Raw genomic sequence first — 12,992 nt, 5'->3', positions numbered from 1 at the left:
TTAAGGCAGATTTACAAGAGAAAAAAATGTAAAGCAGGCACAGAGAATTTGCTCCGAATATAATATTAATGGGTACTGTACTGTATTTATTAATTTCCGAAGGGTCTATTATACTTCTCCTTCTTTCTTCTTGTATGTAGGCTTTAAAGCCTGTTTCTTTTTCAATATTAGCCTCCTAAATTGTTTAAATTATCGCACCATCTTTTTCTTGGTCTGCCAATACTTCTTCGTCCATTTGGTGACTTATCTCGTGCTATTCGTACTACCTATTCTCTGTCATTCTACTAATGTGTTCGTTCCACTCCTGTTTCCGTTTTGTCACCTATCCAGTTATGTCTTCTGTATTGCGTGCTCTTCTTATGTTTTCGCTTCTCTTTCTATCCAACAGACTTTTCCCTAATATTCGTCGAAGTATTTTCATCTCTATTGTTTCTAGTAGTCATCTCGTTTTAGATGTGTATGGTCTTGTCTCCGCCGTGTATGTTAATATATGTCTAATTGCTGCTTTATAGATTCTTGTTTTTGTGCCTTGTCTTAGGTGTTTGTTTTTCCAGATTGTGTCATTAAGAGATCCCGCCGCTTTACTTGCTTTTAAGCTTTGTTGTGGTACTTCTTCTTCAACATCTCCGTAACTAGTTATATATATTCCCAGACATAAAAACCTTGCTTCCTGCTTTATTATTTTCCCATCAATTTCAATGTTACATCGTAGTGGGTATTTAGTATGTCATTGTCTTGTTTGAAGTTCCGTAGTCATTGAATAGGACAGATAGTGTTGTATTATTTACAGAATAATTCGATTTATCGCGTTACGTCAATTAGAAAAATTAATTTATAAGTGTTTTGATTTCAATATAGTTGTTGAATCATTGTCAAGTCTTTATTATCGAGACCAATTTCGTTTAGCGACTGTATCAATAGTTTAGGTCTGACGTCTGACTTTGGTATCTCGTGCCAGCTTTAATAAACGTTTTTCCCTATACAATTAATCCTGTACGTGATGGTTTCTACAGGATGGTGCGCCGACTCATTATGATTTTTTTTTTCGTAGATATGTTGATTACAATTTTCCTAAAAGGTAGATTTGTAGACGTAGACAGATTGAACGGCCTGCAAGCTAATTAGACCTAAATCCCATGGATTATTTTATTTAAGGAAATCTAAAAAATATTGTTTTTTAAATGTCCCCAACGAAACAGAGAGGTATTGAAGACTTAAAAGAAAGAATTAGAAATGAAATAAACAAAATTTCTTACAAAATCAGAAACAAAGTTCAACACGAATTTATTCAACGTTTAAGATAATGTCAAATACAATAAAAGTTATAGTTTGAACATTAAAAGTAAAGTCAAACCTTAGTAGCGTATCTTGCAAATTATTTGTTTCAGACCCTAATGATCTTAATTAGTGAGAACAGCTTATTAAAAATGAAGAAATTCGTCAAAAACGCGACATTGCATTTAAGAATGACGACATTATATTTACAGACACGGTATATATATATATATATATATATGTATATATATATATATACATAAATATATATATATATATATATATATATATATATATATATATATATATATATATATATATATATATATATATATATATATATATATATATATATACAGTGTAGGTAAAACTTTATGGTCGGTATGTATCTTACGTGAGATGGAGTGAGAAACACCTATTTAAAAAGAGAGAGGTATATTAGGTCAGCCCATTATATCGTCGAAATAGTATTAGTGGAACTAAGAAAAGAGGAGAAGATCAACATTGCCAAACTTATTGGTTTTATTTGACCTGTAATAAAATTTATTAATGTTTCGTATTTTAAGTACGATTTCCGAATTGGAAATCTAAACATCAAAATAAGCTTATTTTAAAGTCACGTTGTGCCTTATTCGCAATAAAAATAATAAATTGAAATATCAAACCACAATAAAAAACCTTCATACGAAATTATTTGGCAACGTCTCATGTCGCGTAGTCAAAGCACCGAATCAAAGTAGAACACAGGTAACGAACGAGTAGAGGTGGGCATTCTTTTTTTTTCGAATCCTGAGAAAACTAATAAATATTTTTGAAAAATTTAAACGCAGAATGAAAGAATACATTATTACCGAGGGCCGAAAGTCTCTGAAAACTTCTATAATGTTTATTTTAATAAGTTACAGGGGCGAAAAAAGAGAAAATTTAGTGTGATTTTGAATTTTAAGTATCTCATTCAAAAAAACTTTTTGTTTATTTCGGCCCTCGGCAATAATGTCACCTTTCATTCTGCGTTTAAATTTTTCAAAAATATTTGTTAGTTTTCTCAGGATTAAAAAAAATGAATACATTTAAAAAGCATTGGCCTGAAATTTTGCGCCTACGCTCTTAACGCAACTAAACCGATTTTCGTAAACAATCACTATGATTGTTTAACAGTAGTTTCAAGTAAGAGAGTACCTACATAAACAAACATAATGGCTATTATCGTTTATGTGTATATTTATTGAAGTGAAAGAAACTAATCAAGGATATATTTATTATAACTTGAAAAATAAACTAAACAATACAAATAGTAAATCGTACTTACATTTACATTACACGTTATTATTAAATCGCGAATCGTCTAAATTGACATTTAAAAACGTAAGTTTTTCTACTTTACTTCTTGTTAACCGTGTTCTTCTTTTATTTAAAATTAAAACCAGATTTTGAACATGTGTTCACATTTACAATACTTTTTGCTAAACCCCATATTAGTAATTGTACTACGTCGGATACTATGGATGTAAGGTTACCGTTTGCTAAAATTTTATTGCAAGATTCTTGAAGGCAGCGTACCATAACAATCACTGAACTACCCTTCAAGTATTTTTGGCCACTCATTGTACTTGTTATTTCTTAAGGCCGTAAAATTTGGGAAAATTGAAAACAAATAATCCAGTCTTCATTATTTAGATTTGGTCCAAGTCTAAGTCTGTATTAACTAATACAAAAGTGGAACGGATTGCCTCTTCTAACTCGGTCATTCTTTTTAACATGTAATAGGTGAAGTTCTACCTAGTTTCCACGTCTTGGATTGGAAATTTGAAATTAGTCAAATAATTATTTCACTAATTTATTAATAATTTCACTAATTTCAAAAGCGATCTTTTCTGAATTATGGTTTCCAGAAAAATGGGAGCAGCCTAATAAACTCGTTTTAAATTCTAAATTTTCGGTTAAATATTGTCCTGTTAATGCGATGTAACTCAGTTACTCCATATGTCCAAAGGTCAGTAGTAATACAGATATTTTCTGCTTCTTTAACAACTTGTGATCTAATAATTTGCTTAGTTTTGGTATAACATTCCTGAAGTAATGAGCCTGACGTAATGAACAAGTTTTTCTTGTTGGTGGTTTATATCCAGGAATCCACCCTGCAAACTTTTTAAAAGCTCGTTCTTCAACTATGGAAAACGGATGAAACGAGTCTTTGCATAGGTTTATTAAATCCATATCTATTTGTTTCTTTTGTTCTAAACTAATATTTTTATTAATGGAAGTATCCATCACCTTTTGACGCTTGGGTCGCGGTGGCAGTATGTCAGTACTTGTAGTAGAAGTAGTCGAAACGGACAGAAATGCGTCAGGAGAAGTTTCAATCATTGCAATATTCAGAAAGTGGACCATAAAAGCTGCATCTTCTACAAATGCGCATTTTTTGAAAATAAAATATTATTCTTATACTAGGTCAATAATTTTGACTAAGAAAAATAATTCATAATTGAATATTTACAATAAATAAATCCTTTGACCAACTATCAATAAAGATTTGAAATCGAAAATGCAGATCAATCGTAAATCGAAACTCATTCATTAATCAGAATACCTAGTTAAAAAAAAAACAAAAGAAAGAGTTAAGAAGCTGGTTACTTCTATAAAAAAAAGAAAAAGAAGATTGTACTAGTGAAAATCAACCAGTACAAGAAAAAGAAACTGATAAAGATGACTTAAGTCCATGGTGTATTTTTGATGAATTCATTAGACATGACTCATCTAAACATACACCTGTATCTAGAGATATAAAAGAAGTCGACATGTATTTGTCTGATGATATTACCCACAAAAAATTTCGAACGGTGATTGGAACTGTCCATTACAGTGGTGGAAAAACCATCGCCATGTATATCCTAACTTAACCACTATATTCATAAAATATTGTAGTATTGTAACAAAATCTGTTCATTGTGAACACATGTTCAAAATCTGGTTTAATTTTAAACAAAAGAAGAAACAACAAGAAAAGTGGAAAAACGTATGTTTTTAAATGTCAATTTAGACGATTCGCGATTTAATAATGTGTCATGTAAATGTAAGTACTATTTGTATTGTTTAATTTATTTTTTGAGTTATAATAAATATATCCTTCGTTAGTTTCTTTCAATATAATAGCCAATGTGTTTTTTGTGTACTAGTTTATTTGAAACTACTGATAAACAATCAACTAGTTACAGTTTACGAAAAACGGTTCCGATAAAAATGTCAACGACCCACCTCTAGTTTCTTAGGATCGGAACCAGAGATCTCAGATCGGAACTAATCGGAACTAATCGAAACTAATCGGAACTAATCGTCTTACTACTGGGCAATGGGCAGCAATAAGAAATGTGGAGGGGAGACCAAGGGGAAATATGATTGTTACCTTTGTCTGTTCGCTGAAAATATGATTTTATATCTGCGTTAGATATCCTGTTAAATTTTACCATACCGACCATAAAGTTTTACCTACACTGTTTATATATATATATATATATATATATATATATATATATATATATATATATATAAATATATATATATATATATATATATATATATATATATATATATATATATATATATATATATGTATATATATATGTAAGAAGATTTTCCTAGATGGGCTCCATTTGTGTACTAATAATTTAACCTCCCTTGCAAATAAATAATTCTCCTTTGGATATGTTTCTATAATATTTTGGAGTCAAACTGAATTATAATTGTCAAGTATGTAGCAGCTGTGGCAATTATCTAAAAAAAAGTGGTAGAATTAATACAGATGATTTAAAAATCAATAAAAATACTAAAATATTTTAGTTGATAGTACAGTCATATTCTTATTTTTATCTGCAACCCAGTCTAGAAATGAAAAAATAATCGATTTCACGGTAAAATTAATTACAGGTATCTGATAGCTTATGGGGAAGACATAGACGAAAAATACGTATCGAGGTATTGTCAGATCGGTCCTATTTCTTTATAAACTAAGACCAAAATTCGAAAATGTACTTTTTACCTGTATCATTTTTTTTTCACTATTTTTAATGTTTGCAATAATCACAGTAAGTATAAAAAATATAAATTCTGAATTTTTCGACATTTTCCGATTTTTCAGAGAAATGAAAATTATCTGGTTGGTAATATTTCGTTGAGTGCCCCAAGTTTAAAAAAGAATGAAGATTTTATGATATTTAGAACCGGAGATATTGCAAATTTTTCAGCGCGCTTCAATTTAAAGTTCCAATCTCAAAATCTGACGAGCTCCAAATTTCTTCCACCGCCACTTACCCTTGGTAGAGTCCTTAAAAGGGTAATTTTATTTTAGATTACATACATTGCATACTTTTCTATTTCATCATAAAATATAGGTGTGCATTGATAATCTGTGAAAACGTGAACTCTTAACATTTACAAATGGTAATTCTATTTGTCTATTAGCAAAAAATCATCAATTTTTGTAACGGTTAATTTAAAGATATTTTTGGCAAAAAGAATTTATTTTCTACACTTTTTTGTAAATTTAATATTTAAGAATATAGTTGCTCTTTCTTCAGAAATAAGTGTTTAAACTTTTGATGTCTGGTATAAACAATTAACAATGATTCCTTAACTAACAAACTGATCTCTTTGAAATTATGCACACTTAGGACATTTTGGACACATAATATCCCTATTATCAACCTGTTATTATGTTACGGATTTAAACTTTGTGAACATTTAAAATAACCTCTTCATAACGCAACACTTTCTTCATACAAAAATTGCTCCTAATATAATAAAGAATAAAACTACAGGTAAAAAACTACATTCTTGTGATTTGGCCTTTGTTTATTAAAAAAATAGAGCGGATTTATGTCCCCCGTCTGACTAAAAACGATCAAATATCTGTAATATTTTTTATCTTTTTCTATACTGCTGTACTGATCTTGTGATTGAATGATTAGCGTAGGTTCCACCATGTACACATCTTAAAAATAATGGATAATTCTGTTTTAATTAAAAAATACTCCCGGAAGAAATGACCTAAAGGATTATTTCTAATTGTGAGTAAATAATAATTTATTATCTTCATAATAAAAAAAATAGCAAAAATAGTAAAGTTTATGTTATTATTTGCTTTATTAGATAATTAATAAAATAAAATACTTTTTCTTCAAACGACAAATAATGATGACATTACTTATCTAACTTGATCCTGTCAAAGTTTGATGTCTCCGCCGGCAGCAGTTTTTTTTTCCCATTTCTTTACGGCGGAGAGAAAAATGTTGTCATGGCAACAATATGAAACATGTCACAAAGCAACAATACAAATGTCATTAACAACAATTAAACATCATTTTTATTTATAGCAATATTAAAAGTACAATTAGTTAATGAGGCATTTTCAAAATTGAAACCGTGCAAAAATGTTCCCGACTCTTGATACGCATTGGTAATTGTTGATGATACTGATGGTCGAGAACAACTTTCAGCAATCATTCCCGATGTTGGCGAATCATGAGGGTTTAAAATTTTTTCATTTATCGTTCTTATTTCTTATTTCGTTTATGTTTTCCATTTTCGCACTAAATTTGCGCTTGCGGTTGCAACAACAATAAGCTGTCTTTAATAATTGCAAACACCTGTCAAACAACTGTAACCAGACGCAAATCCCACCGACGACTTAATTATTTTAATTTCTAACATCTAGACGACTTTGATAGTTGTCACAGTTAATTTCGAGTAAAAATAGCGTATGAATTGTACTATTTATGGTTGAAAATTGCTACGTTTGAAGAAAAAATAGTATACTTTATTCGGCAAAGAAGCGACTTTTCTTGACTTGCCCGTAATATCGGGCGCGTCAAGAAAAGTCATGCTTCTCCGCCTCATAAAGTAATATACTATTTTAAATAAAAGTTCTTACCTCATAGATAAGACTAGTATCAACATCAATAAAATCGAAAGCAGTAAATTTAAACTTCCACTGTAAAATTTGCCTTGAAAAAATTTGAATCTGTAATAATAGTAATAATAACGAAAATTAGGTTTTAATTAATAAATACAATTAATTTAGATAGATGCAGGTCAACACAGAAAACTATGTTAAATAAAGTAGTGAGAGCAGATGAACATTAAGATCTTAATGTGAATATAAAAAACCAAAAACCAAGAACGCTTTCTTAAAAATTGCAACAATTTCTCACTACTTAAGTCTTGGTTAGGTGGTCTCGACACAAAGTTTGAGGCTGAATGGCTTTGATATATGGATATCTTGTAACATGTTAAACATCTCATGGATCGACCACGTTATAAATCAAGTTTTAAGACTTTAAAGGAGACTATCAAAAGCTGATGATAAAAACCCAAAACAGCGAAGAATGTGTAGCTGCCATAGCCAAATGTCATTGAGGCGACGGTAATAAAAAAAGAAGGGGGTTGATTTTGTCAATGGTTTCAAAAAATATAAACGATAAAAGTATCAAACAAAAAGGTGTCTGCTCTAAATTTAAGTATATTATCTCCTTCCTTTCTAGTTTTAGCAATAAGTGCTTGGCCCATATTCCCTCTGCTAGTCTGACCAGGTGAAACAAAACAGCCCTGTTTCCTCTCTTGATTCGCTTCATAATTCCTTTACTTTTTTCTCTTATTTGTTGGTAAATCTCTAATCTTGTTGAAGCACTACTAGTTCATCATGATCATAAGTGGCTCGACAATCTGTTGTGGATCTTGGCCTGCTCACAAAGAAGTCGCCACTCCTGTCGATTCCTGGCAACTTCCCTCCATCTTCTGACCCTTAGAAGGTGGAGGGAATGTTAATCTCTTCGTGTATTCGTGATCTGACATCCTAGCAATGTGTCCAGCCCATCTAAGCCTCTGCACTTTCACAATATTTTGAACATCGATCCAGATATTTCACAATATCTGGATCGGAGTATAGCTGATATAGTTCAAAGTTATATCTTCGACGCCATAGCCCATTTTCATTTACGGCCCCAAAAATCTTTCTAAGAATGTTTCTCTCAAAAATACCAAGAAAACTTTCATCATTTTGAAATAAGGTCCAAGTTTCAGCCACATATATCAAAACCGGTTTTATTAAGGTCTTGTATATATTGAGCTTTACTGCACGTTTTATATTTTTATTTTTTAAATGTTTCTGGAGACCGTGAACAGTTCTGTTTGCTAATGCTATGCGTCTTTTTATTTCGCCGCTTGTCGTATTTGTTGCGTTTACTAGCGATCCAAAATATGTGCATTCTTTGACTTGCTCAAAGGTATGGTTGTTAATTTGAATTCTCTGGTTTTTTCCCCGTTTACCACAAGTCCTAATTCACTTGCCGCGTCCGTAAGCCTTGTAAAACACTGCACCATGTCTCTCATGCGAATGCGAGAATTTCCGTCGATCTATTAAAAATAGTTTCATTCATTCTAATATTTAATTGTCTCATTGCATTTTCCAAGGCAAAATTAAAGAGTTGGGGTCCACTTAACTAACTTAGGTGGGATCTCAAAGTCTATCGTTAGTTTACTTTCCCTACTCACTAGTTACTTTTCCTATTAATGCCAGTCTTTAATTATACTATTCAATCCTGTCCCATTGCCATATACTTTGTTTTCTGATTGTTAATCACCAGTCCGTATTGATTTGCCTTCTCCACGAAATTTCGATACTTTCATTCTTAGCAACTTTATTTTCACTCCAACAAATTGTACTAAATAAAATTTTCGATATACATAAACATATGTGATTTTAAAAGGTAGATCAATTCAACTCTAATTGAGAAGAATTCAAGTTATAATAATATTGTTTAAATTCAAATATGATTGTGTGAACTAATCGATATATTTCTACTTAATGTTAACCCTTTGATTCCTGTAGCATCGGTCAGATAATGGAGTTCGCTACCCAAAGTGTGGGAGTCGATAAAATATACAGATGCAAGTAGACAGTTGACCAATTCACACCTAAAAGTTTGTTCGTTTTGCAAAAGAGTATAGAAACACCACTGAATGACCGGTAAGTCCAACTCGAGTTTACCTTAAACCTATATAATCTGTTGATTTTTTATTGCAACCATTTATAATTTGAATTTTTTTGTAACTTTGAATTAAAGTTCGTTTTTCTAACCAGGGCTATCGAAGGAGCCATCGTAAATATTTTAATTTATCATTATTAGTAATTCTTAATAGACCATTGGTACAACTTGGTACAGACAGAGGTTGAAGTAACATGCACTGCTCTAAAAACGAAAATAACAGAGATACAAGAAGACGACATCGGGTCCACGAAAAACAACAGAAAACAAGAATCGATAACGCAAGAGATCATGGACCTCATGGACGTAAGACGAAAACATAAAACAAACCCAATATAATACAAACGAGTCAATACAATAATAAAATCATTAGAAAATAGTGCAGAGAAGCTAAAGAAAACTGAATGTCAACCCAATGCCTAGAAATTGAACAACTTCAGGAAAGATACGACACCTTTAATGTTCATAAAAAAGTGAAAGAAATGACAGGTAGACACAGAAAGAGACAAGAAACAATATTAAGAAATAATAATAACGAGATAGTTATAGATACAGAAGACAAACTAGAGAGATGAAAAGAATACATTCAGACACTTTTTGACGATGTTTTGACCTTGTTCTCCACCATCCACGGATAATCTAATAAATGAAAAAGGTCCAAAAACAATCAAAAGATGATCGAAATTCTGAGAACAACTGGAATTGACGAACAAGACTTGCAAATTATCTCAAAAACTATTTTAGCACCAAAGGGCAACAATTGAAGTAGAGTACACAACATCCGACGAGAATACAACAAGGTTGCGTCTTATCACCGCTATTATTTAATCTGTATTCGGAATCTATATTCAGAAAAGCATTAGACGAGGTTTCAAGGTGTTCAAAACATTTTTTAGCCTTAGACTAGAGCTCAGATTTCGAATGATCAGATGTTACGGTTTCTCTGTTTTGCTGTATGGCTGTGAAAGTTGAACAATGGACTCTGAAACAGAAAAGAAAAATAGATGCCTTTGAAATGTATGTATACAGTCGGATGCTGAGAATTCCGTGGGTACAAAAAGTTATCAACGGTGAGCTTCTTCGGCGCATGAGTAAACAAAAAGAACGAAATAGAAGAGGAAAATTTAATACTTGGGTCATGTGTTGAGAGGTGAAAAATATGAATTACTCCAAATCATATTGGAAGGTAAAGTGTATCCACAGAAATCTTACGTCCAGCAGTTTCTAAAGCTCCAATTGCCATTTGGATCGCCATCCTTCGAAAGTAGACGGCGCAATAAGCAGCGGCGGTCGGCCAGGTGAAGTAGGTGAAGGTGAGGTTCACCAACAAAATATAATTAAATTGAGACAAATAAATAAAAAATGAAAGCAACATTATTATATCTAAATTCTGAAATCAATTACTTATTCTCATTTAATTAATCTAAAAATTAAAAAAGACAACTAGCTTTACTAGCGGTACGTACTTGACAGTCAAGTCCTGATCTGTGTCACTAGCCGTGTACGATTCAGGAATAGGTGAATATCATTTTTGAAATGCGAAATCCATCTGCATAAGCGTTCACGGTTGCCATGGCAACGTGACGTCAGCCTATTCTTAGTGATAGCTGAGAAAACTGGTGAGTGCAGTTCCGTCTAAAAATATATTATCCGTCTTCACCCACTGTTGGATGTGTATTTGGTATTCGTATTTTTCGGAAATTTCTCTCAGTATTCGTATTCGTATTCATTTCGTATAGTATAGTATTTATTAGTTTAGTTTAGTCACAGTATTAATTTTATTTGTTTAGTGCACTTTATTAATACATTTTTCGGTGGTTTGTTTCGGAATTCGGATATAAAGTGTTCTCGTGGATTTCGTTTGGACAAAAATAATTTTAGACAGACATGAATCCAATTACTGACTTCTTCTTCTTCTTCCTATGCCGTCTCCATTAACGGAGGTTGGCGACCACATTTCTTAAAGTTTCTCTGTCTTTTGCACCGTGGAATAATTCGTCTACAGTCATGTTTGTCCAGTCTCGAATAATTCGCAGCCATGATTTCCTCTTTCTATCTATTCCTTTTTTGCCATCGACTCTACCCTGCATGATGACCTGCAGAAGACCATATTAAATGATGGCTAAATTAATGACTTGGTGTGTAATATATTAGAGACTCCGTTTAGGCATTGGAAAAATGAAGATAAAAGAGATGTTCTTTTATATGGTCGACCAACCAGTATTTTAAACATCTGCGTCTGATTCAGAGTGGTCGGCTGCAATCAGCATCTGACTCAGAGTGGGCGGCTGAATCGAAACTCACCAACCCGTTTTAGCAGGCGTGGTGTTTTAATCGCCAAAACACCCTCAATGAAATGTCAAGGTTCAGAACTAAAATACCCCAGGCAAGCAGAACGAATCGTATCTAGTATAAGTGCCTTAAAAAACTGTTTTCAAGTTATTAGGGCCCTAAACTCTATACATTTTTTTTAACGAATTTTTAATGAGATTTGGGCGCGAAGTAGGTACCAAAACTCCTTTTGGCACCGGCAAGCTTTCCTCATCTTCACCACTTTTTTAGGCGACCGCTGGCAATAAGAAGAAGAATAGACCATTGCTTAATTAGTAATAAATATAAAGAAGAGTGAAAACTCTTAACAGAAACTGTAAATACCAACAACCCACCATCAATGTGAAATAAATTAATTATAATAATTAAATAATATAGGGGAAAGCGGGAAAAAGAGAGAGAAGTAGAAAAAATAAGGAATAGTGAGATGATCTACAAAAAGGTATTAACAAAATTCTCGGCAACTTACCTCTTTTGATATAGTTAAATCATATTTGTTTTGAATATTAAATAAAATATCTCCAGTAAGATTTACCTAAAAGTTTTATAAAGAGAATAAAAACTTATATCTTAATATATATAGAAATAGCGAAGAAAGCGAAGTTTAGGTTTATTATTACCTCATATTTTGTATAACTGCACAGGACGCAAACGGCAATGACATCCCAGATTTTCAACGGTAGAATCACTAGCAGTAGTGTGTTATAGTTAAAGATTGAACTACTATCGGTATCATCAGTAAGACTTCCAATAAACTTATGAACATGGTTAACAAATTCTACGAAGGTGACACCAATAATCAGCAACAACTGAAGGGAAAAGTGAGAATTGATATCTTTAGCAATGGCACACAGCTGGAAGTGTAACTTCCTAATGTTTTTCAATTTGACTACGGATGGGAGTGCAACGTTGTCCCTGGAAGGCAGCGTCATTTTCCTCACTTCATTGTTTATTAAAGTAAATCTTTGTCTTAACAAATAGATGCAAGATACAAATATACACTGTTCCCATGACTTGATTGAGATTACTAAGCAGACTATATAACGAAATATTGGGTCGTCTGAAATAAGTACCTTTATCGTTCTGAAATCAGCGGTGATGTAGATCTCTGACACAAATCTTAACAAAAAAAAGGTCACTGCGTATGCTGAAAAATAAATATTTTTATTTAAAGTTTACTTTTTTTGAGGGATGGACATCTTCAAAAATAGGATATAAATCTAGATGTAGTCAAAACCATGCACGATGGCCGATTTGGGATTAAATTCTGATAACTTTATTATCAGTGGACCAGGTAAGCGGAGATATCTATTAGAATAATGGATCCAAATATGAGACCTTTTTTTT

The 12,992-nt window shown here is 32.0% G+C and overlaps 1 protein-coding gene across 1 annotated transcript; it reads right to left on the bottom strand.

The window, feature by feature from the left end:
• Positions 1-4,919: 4,919 nt before the first annotated feature.
• LOC140444055 (putative gustatory receptor 28b) lies at positions 4,920-12,627 on the bottom strand. The gene is made up of 4 exons (XM_072535664.1): positions 12,266-12,627; positions 12,115-12,180; positions 7,202-7,291; positions 4,920-5,046 (listed from the first exon to the last, which is right to left on the bottom strand). The coding sequence occupies exons 1-4, from the start codon at positions 12,575-12,577 to the stop codon at positions 4,984-4,986; spliced, it is 531 nt and encodes a 176-aa protein (XP_072391765.1). The 5' UTR covers positions 12,578-12,627; the 3' UTR covers positions 4,920-4,983.
• Between the last annotated feature and the right edge of the window lie 365 nt (positions 12,628-12,992).

Source organism: Diabrotica undecimpunctata, chromosome 6 (assembly GCF_040954645.1).
Source record: "Diabrotica undecimpunctata isolate CICGRU chromosome 6, icDiaUnde3, whole genome shotgun sequence".
Classification (NCBI taxonomy): Eukaryota; Metazoa; Arthropoda; class Insecta; order Coleoptera; family Chrysomelidae; genus Diabrotica; species Diabrotica undecimpunctata.
This window is presented reverse-complemented; position numbering and strand designations above follow the sequence as displayed.